The 22,631-nt window shown below is 39.8% G+C and overlaps 1 protein-coding gene across 3 annotated transcripts in view; it reads right to left on the bottom strand.

Moving 5' to 3' along the window:
- SLC22A15 (solute carrier family 22 member 15) overlaps nt 1–22,631 on the bottom strand; it is a 94,284-nt gene that overhangs the window by 57,767 nt on the left and 13,886 nt on the right. For 2 of the 3 annotated variants that reach the window (XM_055114412.2, XM_034929873.4), the window contains exon 2: nt 19,975–20,187. The exons of the other annotated variant lie outside the window; for it this stretch is intronic. In XM_055114412.2, the coding sequence (XP_054970387.1) occupies nt 19,975–20,187 (213 nt within the window). The remainder of the gene's footprint in view (nt 1–19,974; nt 20,188–22,631) is intronic. 3 annotated transcript variants of the gene reach the window in all.

Raw genomic sequence — 22,631 nt, 5'->3', positions numbered from 1 at the left:
CTTCCATTTTTTCCTGTGACCTAAACAACCCATTGCAGGTTTTTTATTTCTTCTTCTAATTTATAGTGACATTTCATGGAATAATAGTTGAAAAACATGCTATGATCACAAACCATTCTAATGAAGGTAGAAGTGAATGGTAAAGAAAAAAATCATTTACACCAAGCTTTTACAAGCAGTGGGTCATTTCCCTCCCACAAGTGGGCTTTGCCCTTTCTTGCCCTCCCTGTTTTGGCTCAGGGCAGGTGACTGACTCTGCATCTCCCACAGATGAATAATGTCGGACCACTGTCCTGCAGAAGTCTAGGTAAGGGTATCGTTACCCAAAGAAAAGCAAACAGATTTTTCATTCCACTTTTGCCATGAAGCATGACACCTGCCAAAAAGGCCACTCTCAGTACGCACTGTGCCCTCCTCTCCCCACTCCCCACTTGCATCCCCACCTCCTCCCCCGTGAACTATTCATTCTCCACGACACACCTTAAGTCTCGTCTGACTTACCCCAGCGGAGCTTACCACTCTCTCCTTTCTGCCACATCACCCTATTTTTGCTTTACAATGATGCATGGTGAAGTGTGTCCATTTGTCTCTCCCCTATGATGCTGTGAGATTCTTAAGGGCATATTTGTATCCCCCATGCTAAACTTACAGTGTCTGTCAGCACTAATTAATTATTTGCTGAATTATTTATGTAGAAGAGCAAGTGCTATCGTCTTATAGGCATCTTCACACACAATATCTCCAGGTCATGACTTCAAGCATCAGGTTGTGGGTTTACGGGCATACAGGGAACTACCTAACTGGTCACCATTTCCTTGGAGCCACCGAATGCCATTCTCTTGAAAAGGAGTGTAGACAGATTTAGAATTTGAGGGGGTTTCCTTCTTCCTATAGCCAATCTGACAGCTAGAATACTTGGTTTTATCTTTAGCCCCTGAAAGCACTTTAGCTGGTCCACAAATATCCCCACTGAGAGAAGGATATACAATTACGCAGGGATAAGAAATGTGCCATGGATGATTCACAGTATATCAAGGAACCTGCAAGCCAGGCAGGGGCTGTGGCAGTTTAGACAGTAGTACCTAGCCCCTCAGCTGGCTGCTGTATCCCTTCTAAAAGGCAGACTTGTTCAGGGACCCACATAGTTCACCAGTCCCAACACAGCCTTCTCTGAAAGGAGGACGCACCACATGACTGTTCAGGGCATAGCCCACCTAATCATAAAGGAAAGGAAGACAAAGGGCAGGTCACCCTGGTTGTCCAAGCAGGTCAACCAAAATGGGCAAACAAGACTGGGCCCGTGCCTATTGATCGAGCCTCTTGTTGCTGGAGGTCATGCTTTGATGAAAACCAAGTCATATTATAACTGCCACAGCCCTACCCAGACTCCTAGCTTGTCAGTATTTCAAGGCTGTGGGGATGAAGCCAATAGCAGCTTCCTAGGATCCCTGCAGCACATCCATGAGGGCTCTACGCAATCAGAGAGCCGCTATGGTCTCCTGTGAAAAATTCTGAATGGCTCTGATAACAATTCCAACCAAACTTCAGCCCTCCCCTGGCCTGTATTTAAAATAAAAATAATTACAACTTTGTACATGAAAATCTAACTTCAGGAGAAAATCAGGTAATCAGAGGCCTCCTGTGACTAGGGAGTACTTGGACAGGGTATTTCAGGAACAGTTTCATGGTGATTAACTAACTTGCTTCATTTCAATGTAGTTGTCACTCTGAATTACCACTTAATGGGTGAAGTCTGCAGGCTATAACAGTCAGTAGTACAGGCGTAAGGAAGCAAGACATTAAAAAAAATTAGCCCCTAAAGCAATTAATTGCAGTGAATTTTTCAAATAGTTTCAATACTCTGTCTTTTGACCCCAGGGTATGGCTTGGGGAAAATATATTAATCTCAAGATAACAGTCAGTCAATTTCAGCTCTTCAATATCCACAGTGATATTAAGAATTCCAACCTTACACTTTTTGGTTGCAAACATTAATTAAGCGTGATAATTGTGTGTCTCCGTGATATTTGGTGCTTTCTGAATGAGTCAGAGCTCAGGGAATAATCTGAATACAGCAGACAGCAATTTGCTACATAAATTCGCACCAATAGCTATTAGCTCATTTTAGAATAGTCAAGACTCCTAGATTAGAGTTTTGCATTAAATACCAAGTTAATCACATCTACCTAACCTTTTATTTGCCCTTCCCAAAAACTCTTCTAAAGAAACTTCTGCAAGGCCTGACCCAAGTGTAATAAGGTGCAGGGTAGACGTTAAAAATGTGTGTTTTTAACACAGTATCTTTAAACTATAGAGTTTCGTAGAATCTCTCTTAATATTTATCTTCCAAAATTTTATGTGACGGGTCAACAGGACTTCATATTTGTTTTTTAACTTTGATTTCAAACAAGATTATTTCAATATGAACCAAACATTACCTATATACCACAGATTATATATTAAGGATATTCACCAACTTAGTGACATGTTTAGGTACCAATTTCAATACTCCTTTAGAGATTTGCAGGAGCAAGTGAGAGTCTAGTGAAGTCATTGAAATTGACTTAATGCTAAGAAATTAAGCGGAGGGTTTAGTTTGGCACTGCACTTCACTGTAATAAGGATGAACTCAACACAGTGCAGACTAGTGGTTCCTCAAGGACACCGGCTAAAGAGTAACTGATGCCAACATGCTGCCTGGTGCTGCTGGCCTTGGCTGCCCCTTGATCACCATTCACATTATTCTCCATTCTGCTGCTGTCTCTCCTTGATTCTTATCATTTTGTTAGCAGCAGCAGGAAACTTTCAAGCTACCTATACCACACCAGCACTTGGAACAGCACCCAGACAGGGCTCTAAAGCACAAAGCAGAAGTACAGTGCGTGAACTAACATATAATTCACACTCTGAACGGTGGGACGGGGGCACACAGCACAGACACTTCATTGGTACCTCAATATAAAGGACTTCAGGAAAAACAAGAGATTCTGTGTTAAACATGTGAAACAGAGGAGGCCTTTGTTAGGTCTCACTGAATCTATTCAGAGAGGAGAGACATAGTGAATGTTGTCACTGGGGCAGGTGGTTGCGGGGCTCTGAGAATACAGTGAACTGCTGAGAGTATGAGACTTAACTATTGTTCATTCTATTTAATTCTCCTTTGTTATTTTTTGTTCTGTTAGGAAACATGTACATTTATTTGAGCTTGACCAGCAATAAAGCTTAATGTAATCATTACTACTTCCACCATACTTGAGTGGGTTTTGTGGGGGTGGAACACTGGCCAGGCTCCTCATGAGTCTGACACACATGCCCCAGGTCACATCACCTTGTAGAAGGCAGATGCTGACACCACTCGCAGATGGGCTGCCTGCCTGGCCTCCTTCTTTCTGCTGGCCCATGCCACAGTGGCCAGGCTTCTTTACTAACTGTGGGGCACTGAGGAGGTCACCCAGCTACTCTGAGCCCATGTCTTCTTCCCTTTTTAATTAGCAGACTAGTATTATTGCTTTCCCTTCTCCCCTAGAATTCACTCTGCCCAAATCACTCTCAAGCAGGTGACTGCGAGCATCTTATTTAGCTTTCAGCCTAATGTGTTGGGGAAGAAATGAAACTTTTTATATGAGGAATGTGAGCTCTGCCTAAATTATTGGGCCCAGAGAGGCAATGGAATGAAGCAGCAGTCATGTCCCCATCTCCCCTTGAGCCAAGTATCATCTCTTGAAGCTGCTTGCTATGTGGACTCTAGATTGATGCCACTGGTAGCTATACATTAACCTAACAATGCTGCACACTGGACACCATAACCCCTACTCTATAGTTCAACAATATAAAGCCAATTACTGATCAATGTTATTTATGTAAACTAATGAAAACTCCTAACAAACAATCTTGTATCCACCCACTCCTCGTTCCTCTTTTTGCCTTTAAAAGATTACTTGCCACAAAGATTGAAAAGAGCGCTTCCTACAGTAACCGGGAAGTGTTTCCTGGGCAGCTGTCCTCACCCTGGCTCAAAGAAACTCTTTAAAATTATATTTTGTGCCTCAGTTTCTTCCTTTAAGTTGATATTTCATGCCCCATACACTATCTCCCCATGGTCACTGTGCTAACTGTTCTCAAATCCGCCAAGGCATACTCCCATTGGCTCTTCCTGTCCCTTCACTGCCAGTGAGCCAAGGGGCCCAGGCAGAGTCGATCTTCACCCTGTTCTCATGGACATGTTTCTGGGGCTGCCACAAATGGCTGGCGGTGGCAGAGGTGCTGAGGCCCTGGACCCTACTCCTCTGCAATGACAACAGCAAAGTATCTAGCTCTTCTAAATACTGAAATGCCAACTAAGATACCATTTAAAACTAAAGGCTTCTATTCTTTTTTGTGTTTTAAAAAAGCTTGAAAATCACTGGTGAAGTGGAAAGAATATGAGCTCATCGAATCCCAGACTAGCAGCTTATTAGGTGCATGATTTAGGGAAAATTCTTTAAATTCTCTTCATCTGTTATTTCACTAATAGAGTGGGGTTGTTGGTAGGACTAAATACATAGCATCTATGGAAGGCCTCTGGCAGAGAGACTCCCATCCCAGAGTGCATTTTTAAAAAGTGGTTAGCTGCCTCTTCCCTCTCTCCTATACCTACCAGACCTTGTATAAACTTATCTTCTTACCCACAAACTCAGTGCAAAGTATGGAATGATCTTGTCACAGCTGAGGATCCCATGGAGGTTGTGGAGTTCTGTCCTGTTGTGTGGGTCAGCGATACCACCTGTACTCCTCCAGCAAAAAGTAGGCAGGCCACAGCCACCCTTGCAAAGCATCATGAACCCACTCAGGCTGAAGCAGCCAGTTCAGCATCTGGAATGCTTAAAAGATAATTGATCCCAAATCATGACCCCAGAGTTCCCAAAGAGCCCTGAGGGAGGGTGGAGGTGCCACGGGGTGGCAGTATGGGGATCTCATCTAACTGTGCAGCAGGGACAGTCCATGCCCTGCTCCCCATGTTATTCTGGATACATCTTGGAGCACCTGCTGGAGACTGAGGGTCACTATTTGCACAGGTAATTTGTACCTTGAAATAAACCTCTGAGGGTGGATAATTTTTTGACACCCTGGTGGGATGAGGAATATAATGTCTACCTCTATATCATGGGAAGAAAGTACCAAGTATTTAGAAACGTATAATTATGAATAACTATAATCAAGGTGGATAATAACATATACATCCCAGTCTATGCATCTCAGTGGCTACACATGATGGGAATGAGAAAGAGGACAGATGAATAACACAGGAAGAGGGAGGGAGACAGGGTGAGGAAGCGAGGGTGAGAAACAGAAACAGAAAGGCACACAGAGGCAGAAATGATAAAGACAGACAGAGGGAAAGGCAAGACAGAGAGTGAATGCAATGGATACAGAAAGAGAAAGAGAAACAGAAACAGAGAGGTAAATACAGACAGACTGAGATGAAGAGACATGGGAACAAGAAGAAACAGACACAAACAAAATGACAGAGACAAGAAAGAGCAATAAGGACAGAAGGTGGGGAGAAGAGAAGGAAAGGAGGGAGGGAGGGGACACAGAGATACAGATTGACAAAGACAGATGGCAAGGGAGACAGCGATTCTTAGATGCACCCCAGTGGGCTAAGATACAGGTAACAGGAAGGAAAAGATGTAGCTACTATCACAGGTAGCAAGGTGAAGGCTGTCTCAGCCCTTAATTCTTTTCCTCTCAGAGCTGCTTTAAAGATCTTCAGCACTTGCCAAGGAAGCCGTTTCATTCTATTTCTCCTGTTTCTAACACTCTTTATCTTGAGAGTAGTAGTTCCCTGGGTTCCCTTTAACTAATTCACCCTTCCTTCTGTCTTCCACCTTCAGTCGGGCACTGTTTATTGTGAGATCCTAGAAGTCAGCATAGGAGATACAGTGGGGACCAGGGTGCCTCATCCCTGTTGTCCTGGAGTGCAGGATCTAAGAGCTCTCTCTTTATAGCAAGCCTTCTCTAACATAAGGCAGGTAACAGTTGCTCAGTGAACACTTGTTAATAATGGTATCCCTCTGGAAATATCTAAAAGGGCTCCTAATTATAGATTAGGATACATACAGTGGGATATTCTGCATAAATGTTGCTTAGGTCAAGCTGTCACCCTGGTACCACAAGCATTCTAATCAAGATTGCATTGTCCAGTGGTGGTCAGCTGTCCTTCTCTTCAGAGAGCCCACTCGCCAGCAGGAGCTACTATAAGGTGTTGTCAGAAATGAGTGCTTTGCTTATTCTTGATTAAAATAGCAGCCTATTGACTAGTAATAATGAATACCAAAAGTGGGCTAACACTGTGAAATTGAAGGCATTCAAGATACATGGATTATGTCAATATATTAGGGGTACTCCCCACCCTTGCAGGAATTTGTGAGATAATCCAATGTGTAGGTACTCTACCTACAGGGTTATGCTCTCAGCTAAAACTCCTCCTTGGTCCTGAGCCAACATGAACTCTGGAAGCTTCTTTCTCCCTGATGCTGGCTGAGGAGTGGAGGTTGGGAGTAGGAGTGGTGGTATCAGTACCCTGCCTATGGAAAATTGGAGTTTACCTATAGTGACCTACCATGGAAGCAGTGTTCAAAACATCTAGGAGACTAAAGAGCTAGGACTTCTCAAGCCTGCAAGACAGTTTTTTATGTGCTACTTTGATTACAAGAATTTAGTTAATAAATGTATATATTGTATATGTGGCAGAATTTGGTCTGGGATTTGCTTTCATTATAATGTAGTAATAGATTTATTGGAGAGCAGACCTATAGTTCTCACCCATTTCAAAATCCTATGGAGATCGATCCTAAGTAAAACCAGGGCTTTTTGGAGAAATGATTAATTTCATGTTTCAGGGGTGGGAGGTACAAGATGAACTTGGAATATCCTGTTATGCCAAAAATTTCTGATAGGCATATCAGAAATGATAGGCATGTCAAAAGGACACAAGAGGGATCCCACTTCCAAGAAGACTAAGTAAGCATGCTTTTCCTTATTCCTTCCACTAAAGAACAGAAACCAATAAAATTCAAAACAGAAAAACGATAGAGAAAAATCAATCAAACAAAATGCTCGTTCTTTAAAAAGATCAGTAATATTGACAAATCTCTATAATGACTGAGAAGTAATTAAATAAGAAAAAAAGACACAAATGCCCAATACCAGGTAATAAAAGAAGGGATATCATTTCAGACCCTGAAAATATCAAAACAATGATAAGGTAATACTATGAACAATTCTACACACATAGATTGACAACTTAGATAAAATGGACCAATTCCTGGAAAAGTACAAACTACCACAACTCATCCAATACAAAATAGATCATTTGACAAAATAGCCCCAGAAAATTGAATTCATAATTTTAAAACTCTCCAAAAGGAAATCTACAGGTACAGATAATTTCACTGGAGAATTCTACCAAAGCTTAAGGAATTAATACCAACTCTACACAATCTCTTCCATAAAATATAAAAGAAGGGAACACTTTCCAATTCATTTTATAAAGCTAGTACTACTCTGATACCAAAACCAAAGATAGTATCAAAAAAGAAAACTACAGAGCAATACTCCTCACAAGTATAGAAGCAATAATCCTTATCAAAATGTTAGCAAATAGAAATCAGTAATATATAAAAAGAAGCATGTACCCAAAGATGCAAGGCTGGTTCAATATTTGAAAAACAATCTCTGTAATCCATCATATTACAAGATAAAGAAGAAAAATTACACAGTCATTGCAATTGATGTAGAAAAAGTATTTGACAAAATTCAATATACATTCATAATGAAAATTCTCAAAAATATTAGAATGGGGAGGAGAAAGAGCAAGATGGCCAACTAGAACACTCCAGCAGTCATCCTCCCCACAGGAACACCAAATTGAACAACTATCCACAAAAGAAAGTATTACCAAAACACCAGGGGCTTGCTCTAGGTCCTGCTGCTTGCCACACAGAAAGCCAATCACTGAGACAACATGTATTGCCAGGGAAGAAGGCTTTATTGGGTGCTGCAGCCAAAGAGATGGGAGATCAGTCTCAAATCTGTCTCCCTGACAAACTAAAACTGAGGACTTATATAACAAGGAAGTAATAAGCTACATGCAGGAAAACAGGAATTAAGGAGAGGTAAGGAAGCAGTCATGATAAATGAGGGGTCTGGCCTTTCACTGTCTGGATGCAGTGATCTGCTGAGTTTCAGTTCCTTGATAATATCTGGGAGGCCTAAGTTTCAGTTTCCTGAGGAAGGAACTCCAATAAGACAAATATAACTTTCTCTAGTTTTAAGAATAGAAGGGTCAATTTCTATGTTTATTCAAAAGAAACCATAAACATCAGCTCTTTGGGACAATTGGGTGAGTTTCAAAAGGACCTTCTTAAGAACCACAAATCAGGACTGATCACAGTACCTAGTTTTAACATCACATCAAGGAAAGAGGCACCTAAGAGGGTAGGAAAGACAGTCTTGAATTGCTGACACTACCCTTCCCCCAACCCACAGAAATACCACATGGCACAGGAAGAGAAAATCTGTGTGCTTGGGAAGCAGAGAGCACAGTGATAATGGAACTTTGCATTGGAACTCAGTGAGTCCCTTCACACCACAAGCAACACAGGGCAGAATTCAGCTGGTGCCCACAGAAGGAGCATTTAGATGAGTCCTAGCCAGAGAGGAATCGCCCATCCCAGTGGTCAGAACCTGAGTTCTGGCTAGCCCCACCACTGCAAGCTAAAGAGCTCTAGGGTCTTCAATAAACTAGTTCTTGTGGCCTAGACTGCAATTACTGGTCAAGTCCTGGTGCTGGGCTGGGCTCAGAGTCAGTGGACTTGGGATGCACATGATCCAGTGGGACACCAGCTTGGGTAGCCAAGGGAGTGCTTGTACTGCCCCTTCTGCAATCCCAGGCAGCACAGCTCACAGCTCCAGGAAAAGAGGGAAGAGTGAATAAAGAGGGCTTTGTCTTGCAATTTGCATACCAGCTTAGCCACAGTAAAATAAAGCACCAAGCAGAGTCCTAATGCACCCATTCCAGGCCATAACTCCTGGATGACATTTCTAGACCAACCCTGGGCCAGAAGGGAACCTGCTGCCCTGAAAGGAAGGACCCAATCCTGGCAGAATTTACCACCTGCTGGTTAAACAGCCCTTAGACCTTGAACAGAATAAATACCAGTGGTAGCCAGGCAGCAGTCACCATAAGCCTTGGACAAGACCCAGTTTTATGTTGGCTTCAGGTGTGATCCAGCACATTCCCAGCTGTGGTTGCCATGGGGAGAGACTCCTTCGCTAGAAGAAAGGAGAGGGAAGAGTAAAAAGGACTTTATAACTTGGGTACCAGCTCAGCCACAGTAAAATAAAGAACCAAGCCAACTCTTAAAGTCCCTGATTACAGGCCTTGGCTCCTACATGGAATTTCTAAACCCATCCTGGGACAGAAGGGAACCCACTCCCCTGAAAGAAAAGACCCATGCCTGTTAGCTCACCACTTGCTAAGTAAAGAGCTCCTGGGCCTTGAATAAACATCAGTGGTAGCCAGGCAATAGTTACCACAGGCCTGGGGCAGTGTTGGCCATAGGCAAAGGCTCCTTCTGCTTGAGGAAAGGAGAGGGAAAAGTAAAGGGGACTTTGTCTTGCAATCTCGGTACCAGCTCAGCCCCAGTAAAATAAAGCATGAAGCAGATTTTTAAAACCCCTGATCTCAGGCCCTACTGCCTGGATGGCATTTCCAGACCCACCCTGGTCCAGAAGGGAACCTGCTGCTCTTAAGGGAAAAGATCAAGTCCTAGTAGGAGTAATCACCCACTGACTAAAGAGCCTTTGGGCCTTGAATAAACATCAGCAATAGCCAGGAAATAGTTGTCACAGGCCTTGGGCAGGACCTAGTACTATGCCAACTTCATGTGTGACCCAGTACAGTCCCAGTGGTAGTGACCAAAAGAGTGCTTATGTCATCCTTCCCCTAACTCCAGGGAGCTCAGCATGGAGAGAGATGCTGCTTGTTTGGAAAACAGTAAGGGAAGAGAACAAGAGGCTCTGCCTGGTAATCCAGGAAATTCTCCCAGATCTTAACCAAGACCACCATTGTATCTCTACGAGTTTGTAAGAGTCACAGTGCTACTAGGCTTGAGGTGCTATCTAATGCACTTATGGCTGCAGTGACCAAAAACTTAGATTACAACACTCAATTAGTTTTGAATATTTTTAAAGCCTTCTCAAGAAAGACAAGTACAAACAAGCCCAGACTGCGAAGATTAGAATAAGTACCTAACTCTTCAATGTTCAGGCATTGACGAACATCCACAGGCATCGAGACCATTCAGGAAGACATGACCTCATCAAACTAAATAAGGCACCAGTGACCAATTCTGGAGTGACAGAGATATGTGACCTTTCAGAGAGAATTCAAAATAGATGTTTTGAGAAAGCTCAGTGAAATCCAAGATAACTCAGAGAAGGAATTCAGAATCCTGTCAGATAAATTTAACAAGGAGATTGAAATAAAAGGAATCAAGCAGAAATTCTGGAGCTGAAAAATTTGACTGACAAAATGAAGAATGCACCAGAATCTCTCAAGAGCAGAACTGATCAAGCAGAAGAAAGAATTAATGAGCGCTTAAAGACAGGCTATTGAAAATACACAGAGGAATCAAAAGAAAAAAGAATAAAAAATAATAAAGCATGCCTACAGGATCTAGAAAACAGCTTCAAAAGAGCAAATACAGAGTTATTTCCCTTAAGGAGGAAGAAGAGAAAGACATCAGGACAGAAAGTTTATTCAAAGAGATAATAACAGAACTTTCCAAACCTAGAGAGAAAGATATCAATAGTAAAGTACAAGAAGGTTATAGAACACCACGCACATTTAACTCAAATAAGACTACTTCAAGACATTTAATAATCAAACTCTCAAAGGTCAAGGATAAAGAAATGATTCTAAAAGCAGCAAGAGAAAAGAAAAAAAAATTACATATAAAGGAGCTCCAATATGTCTGATAGCAAATTTCTCAGTGGAAACCTAACAGATCGGGAGAGAAAGATATGACATATTTAAACTACTGAAGGAAAAAGACTTTTATCCTAGACTAGTATATCCAGTAAAAGTATCCTTGAAACATAAAAGAGAAATAAAGACATTCTCAGACAAAAGCTGAGGGATTTTGTCAACACCAGACCTGTCCTACAAGAAATGCTAAAGAGAGTTCTTCAATCTGAAAAAAAAGGACATTAATGAGCAATAAGAAATTACATGAAGGTCGGCCGGGCACGGTGGCTCACGCCTGTAATCCCAGCACTTTGGGAGGCCAAGGCAGGCAGATCACGAGGTCAGGAGATCGAGACCATCCTGGCTAACACGGTGAAACCCCGTCTCTACTAAAAAAATACAAAAAATTAGCTGGGCATGGTGGTGGGTGCCTGTAGTCCCAGCTACTCGGGAGCCTGAGGCAGGAGAATCTTGGGAACCTGGAAGGCAGAGTTTGCAGTGAGCCGGGATCAAGCCACTGCACTCCAGCCTGGGCGACAGAGCGAGACTCCATCTCAAAAAAAAAAAAAAAAAAAGGAACAAAAAGAAATTACATGAAGATACAAAACTCACTAGTAATTACTTAACTAGTGTTAAGTACACAGACAAATACAGAATATTATAACATTGTAATTGTGGTGTATAAACTATGCATATCTTGAGTAGGAAGACTAAGAGATGAACCAATCAAAAATAATAACTAGAACAACTTTGTAAGAAATAGACAGTATAAGAAGTTATAAATAGAAACAACAAAAAGTTAAAAAGCAAGGGGATGAAGCTAAAGTGTAGACTTTTTATTAGTTTTCTCTTTGTTTGCTTGATTTTGCAGAGTTAAGTTGTCATCAGTTTAGAATAATGGGTTATAAGATGTCATTTGTAAGCTTCATGGTAACATAAAATAAAAAAACCTACAACAGATACACGAAAAATTTCAGCAAGAAATTAAAATATACCACCAGAGAAAATCATTTTCACAAAAAAGAAAAAAGAAAGAGAAAACCACAAAACACCCAGAAAACAAATAACAAAAGGGCAGTAGTAAGTCCTTAATTATCAACAATAACATTGAATGTAAATGGACTAAACTCCAATCAAAAGATACAGAATGGCTGAATGGATTAAAAAAACCAAGACCCAATGATCTGTTGCCTATAAGAAACACACTTCACCTATAAAGATACACATAGACTGAAAATAAAGGGATGGAAAAAGATATTCCATGCCAACGGAAACCAAAAAAGGGCAGGAATAGCTATATGTATATCAGACAAAATAGATTTCAAGACAAAAATTTTAAAAAGAGACAAGATAATTATATAATAATAAAGGGGTCAATTCAGCAAGTGGATATAAGAATTAAGAATATAGGCCAGATGCGATGGTACATGCCTGTAATCCTAGCACTTTGGGGGGTGGAGGCAGGCAGACTGCCTGAGCTCAAGAGTTCAAGACCAGCCTGGGCAACCCCATGAAACACCATCACTACTAAAATACAGAAAATTAGCTGGGCATGGTAGCACACACCTTTAGTCCCAGCTACTCAGGAGGCTGAGGCATGAGAATGAATTGAACCCAGGAGGTGGAGGTTGCAGTAAGCTGAGATCATGCCACTGCACTCCAGCCTGGGTGACAGAGCAAGACTCTGTCTCCAGAAAAAAAAAAAAAAAGAACAAAAATATATATGCACCCAACACTGGAGCACCCAAATATATAAAGTAAATATTATTAGGACTAAAAAGAGAGATAAACCCCAATACAATAGTTGCTGGAGACTTCAGCACATCACTTTCAGCACTAGATAGGTCATCCAGGGAGAAAAATCACAAACATTAGACTTAATCTTCACTATAGACCAAATGGACCCGCATTATAGATCAAACAAATATTTACAAAACATTTCCTCCAATAGCTGCAGAATACACATTCTTCCATTCTTCTCCTCAGCAAATGGATCATGCTGAAAGATAGACCCCATGTTAGCCACAAAACAAGTCTTAAAAATTTCAAAAATATTAAAATCATTTCAAATATCTTCTCCAATCACAATGGAACAAAACTAGAAATCAATAACTAGTGGAACTTTGAAAACGATACAAACACACGGAAATGAAACAATATGCTTCTGAATGACCAGTGGGTCAAAGAAGAAATTAAGAAGAAAATTTAAAAATTCCCTGAAACAAATGAAAATAGAAATACAATATACCAAAATCCATGGAATACAGCAGTAATAAGAGGAAAGTTTACTGCAATAAGCATCTACATCAAAACAGTAGAAAAACTTCAAATAAATAACCTAATGATGCAGATTAAAGAATTAGAAAGCAAGAGCAAACCAAACCCAAAATTAGTAGAAGAAAAGAAATAATAAAGATGAGAGAAGAAATAAATGAAATTGAAATTTTAAAAAAGTACACAAGATCAACAAAATGAAAAGTTGTTTTTTTGAAAAGATAAAACCAATAAACCTTTAGCTAAACTAAGAAAAAAAGAGAGAAGACCCAAATAAATAAAATCAGAGATGAAAAAGGGGACATTAAAACTGACACAACAGAAATTCAAAGGATCATTACAGGCTACTATGAGCAACTATATGCCAATAAGTTGGAAAACCTAGAAGAAATGCATAAATTCCTAGACACATACAACTTTCCAAGATTGAGCCATGAAGAACTCCAAAGCCTAAATAGATCAATAACAAGTAACAAGATCAAAGACATAATAAAAAGTCTCCCAGAAAAGAAATGTCAGAGACCCATTGGCTTTACTGCTGAATTCTACCAAACATTTAAAGAAGAACTAATACCAATCCTACTCAAAGTACTCCAAAAAATAGAGGAAGAGAGCTGATTCCACTTCCAAAATGATCCTTCGAGGCCAGTATTACCCTGACACCAAAACCAGACAAAGACACACCAAAAAAAAGAAAACCTAGAGGCCAATACATCTGATGAATATTGATGCAAAAATTCTCAACAAAATACTAGCAAACCAAATTCAACAATATATTAAAAGGTCATCCATCATGAGCAAGTGGGATTCATCCCAGGAATGCAAGGATGGTTCAACATATGCAAATTGATGTGATACGTCATATCAACAGAATGAAGAACAAAAACCATACAATCATTTCAATTCATGCTGAAAAAGCATTTGATAAAATTCAACATCCTTCATAAAAATCTGCAAAAAACTGGGTATAGAAGGAACATGCCTCAACATAATAAAAGCCATATATGACAGACTCACAGCTAGTATCATACTGGACACAGAAAAACAAAGTCTTTCCTCTAAGATCTAGAACAAGACAAGGATGTCTATTTTCACCCCATTATTCAACTTAGTACTGTTAGTCCTAGCTACAGCAATCAGACAAGAGAAAGAAATAAAGAGTATCCAAATTGGAAAGGAAGAAGTCAAATTGCCCTTGTTTGCAGATGATATGATCTGAAAAAAAACTAAAGACTCCATCAAAAAATTATTAGAATAGAAACAAATTCAGTAAACTTGCAGGATACAAAATGAACATATAAAATCAGGGGCATTTCTATATGCTAACAGTGAACAATCTGAAAGAGAAATCAAGAAAGTAATCCCATTTACAAAAGCTACAAATAAAATAAAATACTAAAAAATAAACCTCGCCAAAGCAGTGAAAGATCTCCACAGTGAAAGCTATAAAATATTGATGCAAGAAATTGAAAAGGACACAAAAAAATGGCAAGATATTTAATGTTAATGGATTGGAAGAATCAATATTGTTAAAATGTCCATTCTACCCAAAGCAATCTACAGATTCAATGCTATCTCTATCAAAATACTGATGACACCTTCACAGAAACAGAAAAAAATCATTCTAAAATTTATATGGAACCACCAAAGACCCAGAATAGCCAAAGCCATCCTGAGCAACAACAACAACAACAACAACAACAACAAAACTGGAGCAATCACATTATTTGACTTCAAATTATGCTACAGAGCTATAGTAACCAAAGCAGCATGGTATTGGCATAAAAAATGTTGGAATTATGGGAGGCTTCCTCGATTTGATAAAGAGTATCTATAAAAACCTATAGCTAAAACTGCACTTAATGGTGAAAGACTGAGTGTATCCCTTCTAAGATCAGAATCAAGGCAAGGATGTCCACTCTTACCATTTTATTCAACACAGTGCTAGACATTCTAGCCAGAGCAATAAGGTAAAACAAAAGGCATACAGATTGGAAATGGAAAAAAAAAACAACTGTCCTTACTTTTTATATGACTGTCAAGAAAATCCCAAAGAATCGTCAAAAAGCACCTAGAATTAATAAGCGACAACTTAGATGAAATGGACTAACTCCTTGAAAAGCACAAGCTACACAACTCATACAATACAAAATATATCATTTGAATCACGCCATAACTATTAAAGAAATTAAATTCATAATTTTAAAATTTCCCAAAAGAAATAATACAAGATTAAGATCAAAGGATACAAGATTAACATATAAAAATGAATTGTACAATATTTATCTATACTAGCAATAAACATGTAGAAACAGAAATTTAAAATACAGTACCATTTACAATCCCTCAAAAAAAAAAGAAAAATAAATATTTAAATGTGAATCTAATGAATGAATCTAAAACCTAATGAATCTAAAAACATGTTCAGGGTTTGCATAGTAAAGATATGAAACATTGATGAAAGAAATCAAAGACACTCAAAATAACACATAGTGTTGATGTATTGGAAGACTCAGCATAGTAAAGATGTTGATTCTCCCCAAATTGATATGCAGGTTTAACACAACTTCTATCAAAATCTCATAAATATTTTTCGGTAGATATATACAAAATTATTCTAAAATTTATATGGAAAGGCAAAGGAACTGAAATAGCTAAAATACTTTTGAAAAAGAATAAAGCGGCAATCTATCCCATTCCAAATCTGCTTATATAACTACAGTAATAAAACTAAGCCTAGATGAATCTGCAGATAATTATGCTGAATAAAAAAAGCCAATCTCAAAAGGCTTCTACAATATGATTCCATTTTTACAACATCCTTAAAATGAAAGACTCATAGTATAAGAAGGCAGATCAGTGGTTACTAGCGATTAAGAAAAGGGTAAGGGATGGGAAGAAAGTGGGTGTGGCTCTAAAAGGCCAACATGAAGGATCCTTGTGGTGATGGAAATGTTTTGTGTCTTAGCAGTGTCAGTGTTAATATCTCAGTTATGATATTATACTATGGTTTTCCCCATTGGAGGAAACTAGGTAAAGAGTACACAAAATTTCTCTGTATTATTTCTTGCAACTGCATGCAAATCCACAATTATTTCAAAATAAAAATTTTAATTAAAAATAAAAGGACACAAGAGGCATCTTGAAGAGGTTCCCACTGGTAAATTAGGAAAAATTTGAGTTCCAAAATAATTCAGAGCTGTAATAAATTACAAATCATTGAAAAGAATAGGAATCCAAGATTATGTACATATGGTTGATAAATATATAGGCAAATAGGCAGACAGAGACAGACAGACAGACAAGGGAGAGAAAGGGCTCTTGCTTACAGTAGAAAGTATGCAAGATAGTAAATGTGATGGAAGTGCTGGAGTTAAGAAATAACCATTTTGGGCTGGGCACAGTAGCTCACACCTATAATCCCAGCACTTTGGGAGGCTAAGGAGGGGAGATCACCTGAGGTCAGGAGTTCGAGACCAGCCTGGCCAACATGGTGAAACCGTGTCTCTATTAAAATACAAAAATTAGTGGGCATTGGTTGCAGGTGCCTGTAATCCCAGCTACTTGGGAGGGTGAGGCAGAAGAATTGCTTGAACATAGGAGGCAAAGGTTGCAGTGATAAGAAATAGCAAATTTATATAACCTGAAAGTGATTCCCCATAGTTTTCTATTCCTCGAAATGAAAGAAAGATAGTAACTGACAGGGACAGGGGAGAATATCAGACAATACCTGGAATGGCTAATCAAAATTAACATCACCACTAAGGGCAGATGGATATAGTGTGTCTTTCGATGTGATACCCTGAGAGGGATACATTATTTATGTACTATTCTGACTTGGGATGCAAAACCAACCCGAATGAGGAATCATCAGACAGATCCAAAATGAAGAACATTCTTATTTTGAAAAAGAGAAAAGGTATAGATGCTTAAAAAATATCAATGTTATAAAAGAAAAAAAAAGGCTGAAGGTCAAAAGATACTAAAGAACTATGACAACTAAATGTCATGTGTGATCCTGAATTGGATTCAATACATGAGAGGAAAATACAATGCTATCAAGGATGTTATTGGGTTAAGTGACAAAATTAGGTATGGATGGCATACAACTAGGTATAGTTTAAATAAAACTATAGTATCAATGTTGAATTTCTTGACATTGATAACTGTGGTGTGGTTATGAAGAGAACATCCTTGTTTTTAGGAAATACACGCTGAAGTATCTGGGCATAAAAGAGCACTAATATATGCAACTTTCAAATGGCTTAGGAAAAAACAAAGAGACAATAATAATGCTAATGAGGCAAACTAGTAACAATAGATGAAACTGAAAGAGATAAGGGGATTCTTTGTACTATTCTCGCAATTTCTTTCATTTGAAATTATTTCCAAATAAAAAAGGTTTTAAAAAGTATTTGGCTATAATTACTCACCAAAAAGAACCTAAGAGATATATATGCCAATTTGGATTGGATATATTCCTAAAAAGCACAATAATTAAGAGCACAGGCTTCTGAGTTAAGACAAATTTAGCTTCAAATCTCAGCTCTGCCATTATTAGCTAACACTGACCTCAAAGGGTCTCCATTTTTTAAATCTGTAAAATGGGGGAAATGATTCCTACCTCATAGAATTACTTTGATAATTAAATTTTACATATATCACAATCCCAGGCATATCATAATCATTAAACAAAGCTGTTTGTTATTTTAATAGGTTAGGAGTGGTAGCAATGGTGGTGGTAGTGGTGGTGGTGGTGGTGGTGGTGGTGGTGGGGCTGGTGGTTGCTATAGGCCACGGAAATACAAAGATGACCAAAACATGGTTTCTGACCTCAAAGAACTTTTAGAGCTGAACCACAAACAACAGTCTGTAACATAAGTGCAAATAAATTAGTACTGGAACAGGAACAAAAGCATATTTACTCCTGGGGAGTTGGCTGGGAAGACTCACAGGGAAGGTGACACTGAAAGTGAGCCTTAGAGGGTAGGTAAGGATTTCACCAGGTGGAAGCCAGGGCAAGCGGTGAGGGCTTTCCTGACAGTAATAGGTTATGCTGAGAGCTTGGGTCATGTGTGGGAAATAGTAAATATTTCCATAGGGGTGAGAGCAGGGTAAAGTGCAGAGTGGGGCTGGAAAAGTACACCTGGACCAAGCTACGAAGTGTGAGAGGTCCTGAATGTAACTCATAGGGTCTCTACTGTGTTCCGTGTGCTGTGGGAGAATCATTGGAGGTTTCTAAGTGAAGAGTAATGTCAGGAATTGCAATCAGAAATGCTGCTTTGGTGGTCACTCAAAAAGTTAGTATAGTAACTTTTAGGAGTGGGGCACTCCACGGAGGACTCCTAAGAAAAGGCCAAGAAAACATCATCCTTGGCATGTCTCCCCTTTTTTTAGTATGCCTCATCCAAAGCAGGATTATCAAAATAGTCAGCAACAGGTAAGGCTGGCTAGGCCATGGTGCAGACATACATACAGACAGACAGACAGACACACACACACACACACACACATACTCTCACACACTCACACACACAGGAGAGTGGCTTCCAGGAAGGAGTGGTTAAGGAATTTTGGGAGAGCTAACTAGCATGGCAACCAGAACTGAGAGCTGGCAAGGGTCCCAGAGGCCCCCTGTTGTACCACTCATTTACCCCATTAACTGGATTACAGGGTCCAAGGATGGGGCCAGGGTGTCAACAGCGTCAACAGACACATGGGTAGCTTCAGAGGAGCAGGCTAAGGAAAGGAGAGTATTTCTACATTTTAACAACCAACACCAGTGCCTTCCAGCTGACCATGAGATCTGCCCCCATCCAGGGTTTCTCTTCACCAGACCATCTACCCTCAGATTCTTTACCTCTGGCTGGCTCAGAAGGACCAGAAACTTCTCTCTGGCCAGCAAAGCCCCCTTGAAAGTAAGGCTTCCTGACCATACTAAGTGGTACTGTCTTTTACATTGTACAGTCAAGGTGCCCCATATGGTCTACACACAGGACTTGACTTAAAAATGAACTATAGGCCAGGCGCGGTGGCTCATGCCTGTAATCCCAGCACTTTGGGAGGCCGAGGTGGGTGGATCACCTGAGTCAGGAGTCCAAGAGCAGCCTGGTCAACATGGTGAAATCCCATCTCTACTAAAACTACAAAAAAAAATTAGCCAGGCATGGTGGTGGGTGCCTGTAATCTCAGCTACTCGGGAGGCTGAGGCAGGAAAATTGCTTGAACCCGGGAGGCAGAGGTTGCAGTGAGCTGAGATTGCGCCACTGCACTCCAGCTTGGGCAACAAAGCAAGACTCCGTCTCGAAAAAAAAAAAAAAAGAACTATGGGTGTTATATATGAATCGTTACATTTCCCTGTGTTAATTTCTGCATATTTAATAAAGAGAGATTAAAGTTTTAATTCACTTTTTAAAAGGACATCATAATCAACATACTGTTCTTTTGGAGTTTGTATCTTTTCATCTAACTAGTTTGGAAAGATTCAAGCTTCTCCCATGTGTAGTAAGAGGAAAAGGAATGTGTTCTCATAGAATGTTCTCCTTTGATACATTAAAACCTTTAACTTTTAAATTTACTAGAAAGTTATTTGAAAATGTGGCTGATATTTAAATCAGCAAGACAAAAAAAGTAGCTCTATCTGGACAAAGAGAGACATTTATTTAGTGATTGGAACAGCCTGTTGTTACCTCCGAGGCGATGGAGGTGAAGCTGCTGCTGAAATGCACGTGCTTATGGATCTCACTGCCGTTGGCTGTCAGGAGCCAGTCCCCAAAGGCCTGGTCTTCACCAGCTGACTGGTTACCGTGGCTCTGATTTGGCAGGAGCTCTGCCAGGTCCCAGTGGTAGGATGGCGTGGCCCCAACCAGTGCAATGAGGATGGCCTCCGTGGCCACGTAGAGCTGAAAGAGCAAACACACAGAACCAAACACTGCAGATATTTGCCATCAATGTTGAAGACACTTAGCAGGCTTGCAAACCTTGAAAGATCAGTGTCTTGCTTTTGTATTTTTATGAGCTACAGATATAAGCCACATCAGAAACAAAGGAAAAAAACATGAAAAAGAACCTTTGTGATCTACCACGAACAGAATCATTGGCAATCCCACTTGTAAAACACTTTATACTTTTTCAGAGGTTTTCTTTCTTTGAGATATTTCTGATGCTAAAGACACTGCTTATATGCTTATATGGTTCAAAAGTAGAAGGGCAGGGAAAACATTATTTGCTCTGATTTAAAAGAGTAACATTCCAGCTATTATCTCTTCAACACTATATCTTCAGGTCAGATAAGCATTCACTAGGGGGTTGGGGCATCTTGGCCTTGGATTCATGATCTAAACAAGAGACTTTCTGTAGTATAATTGTCTCAGAAAACAATATATATTGTATTGTTTTACTAAAGCAGGTAAGCATAATATGTACTAGAGTAGGCACTATTTTAAAATATGATATACAGTTCATAATAAGATTTTAAGAAATTCAAAGTCCCAGCTATAGATATTCATTTTGTAACGTTGAGTTGTACCTAGTCTTGGTTTGATCTAACCATAGTTGTCCCCTTGCAAAGAAAATATACTTCACGCATTCATTCAAGAAATATACTTCACACATTCATTCAAGAAATATTTATTAAACATATATGCCATTTGTCACTGATTGTTCTGGGCTTTACAGCTACTTGAAATTGGGTTTATAAGTCAAGCCCTATTGCAATCTTTTTGTGCTATGGATTTTTAGTATTAACTCCCATTGTTGGATGATTATTTCAAGTTTAACATTTATTAAGAAAACACATAATTAGTCTGCTCCAGAGTAAGACAATCTAAATAAACTATCCCTATTAACTTAGAACTTGATGTCTTAAAATACCTTTAATCATCGCTCCTGCAGTCCCAGCACTTTGGGAGGCTGAGGCAGGTGGATCACTTGAGGTCAGGAGTTTGAGACCAGCCTGGCCAACATGGTGAAACCCCATCTCTACCAAAAATACACAAATTTTCCGGGTGTGGTGGTGGGCACCTGTAATTCCAGCTAGTCGGGAGGCTCAGACAGGAGAATCGCTTGAACCCCGCAGGTGGAAGTTGCAGTGAGCTGAGATCACGCACGCCACTGCACTCCAGCCTGGGCGACACAGCGAGACTCCGTATCAAAAAACAAAAAACGAAAAAACAGATGTGATGTTTCCATTCTGCATAAGGCTGAGAGGATCTAAGGCATTCTCAATCTACTTTGAGTCCATCGATGGTGGGCCTCTCTGGAGAGGTACAAAGCTGCCATGGGTCAGGATGCTGGGTGATTTATTATACACTGCAAGGGAAAGTAAGTTCCTAGACTTATATGTTTCCTGGCTCCTATTTGCATACTGTTACAGAAGTTTTCGAATAGGAGGTAATCAGCTTATAAAAATAAAAACCTTACTAATTATAAGAACAGATAGATTACACATTTAGCAGCAGCTATAATTACAAAGCCACTTACACCCATTTAGTAACTGCCCCTGATTATTATACTCTGCTGAAATTTAATTGATGGGTATAAAGCAATGAAAAACATGGGGCAAGGGAACTCGGGAGGAGAGGACTTGAAACACACGTTCTAGTGAATGCACAGCCTTCAATTAGGCAAAGCAAACTCGTCATGTTTTCTAAATGTACCCTTTCCTACCTTTATTCATACCATTCGCTTCGCCTGGAAGGCACTTTCTCCTGCTGCAAGTGTTTGAGCTTTCCCATCCTCCAAGACGCAACACAGATATCACCTCCTCCATGAAGACTTCTTACTGTCTTGCTTGTGTCTCCAAGCCCTCCAGAAGTCCTCTCCTGTTTCTTGCTGCTCACTCCTAAAGCTCCATCTAGACTTTTGAGAGCATGAACCATTTCCTTCACTGTATTATATTTATGTATTTGCTTATCTTAATTTTGTTCTATTGAAATATACTCTCCTTAAAGGCAGGATCTAAGTCTGATTCACCTTTGAGCTTCCAAAGCAAATAACCCAGGGCCTACACACTCAACATGTGAATGAATAAATGACCAGGATGGAATACCAATAATAGCACATGCCTTTATAATGCTAACTATGTGTGAGGCACTATTCAAAGTTTCTTTTGAATATATGTTAACATATCTTTTTTTTTTTTTTTTTGAGACTGAGTTTCGCTCTTGTCACACAGGCTGGAGTGCAATGGTGTGATCTTGGCTCACTGCAACCTCTGCCTCCCGGATTCAAGTGATTCTCATGCCTTGGCCTCCCGAGTAGCTGGGATTACAGGTACCTGCCAATGCATCCAGCTAATTTTTGTATTTTTAGTAGAGACGAGGTTTCATCATGTTGGCCAGGCTGG

This window comes from Pan paniscus, chromosome 1 (assembly GCF_029289425.2).
Source record: "Pan paniscus chromosome 1, NHGRI_mPanPan1-v2.0_pri, whole genome shotgun sequence".
Taxonomy (NCBI): Eukaryota; Metazoa; Chordata; class Mammalia; order Primates; family Hominidae; genus Pan; species Pan paniscus.
This window is presented reverse-complemented; position numbering and strand designations above follow the sequence as displayed.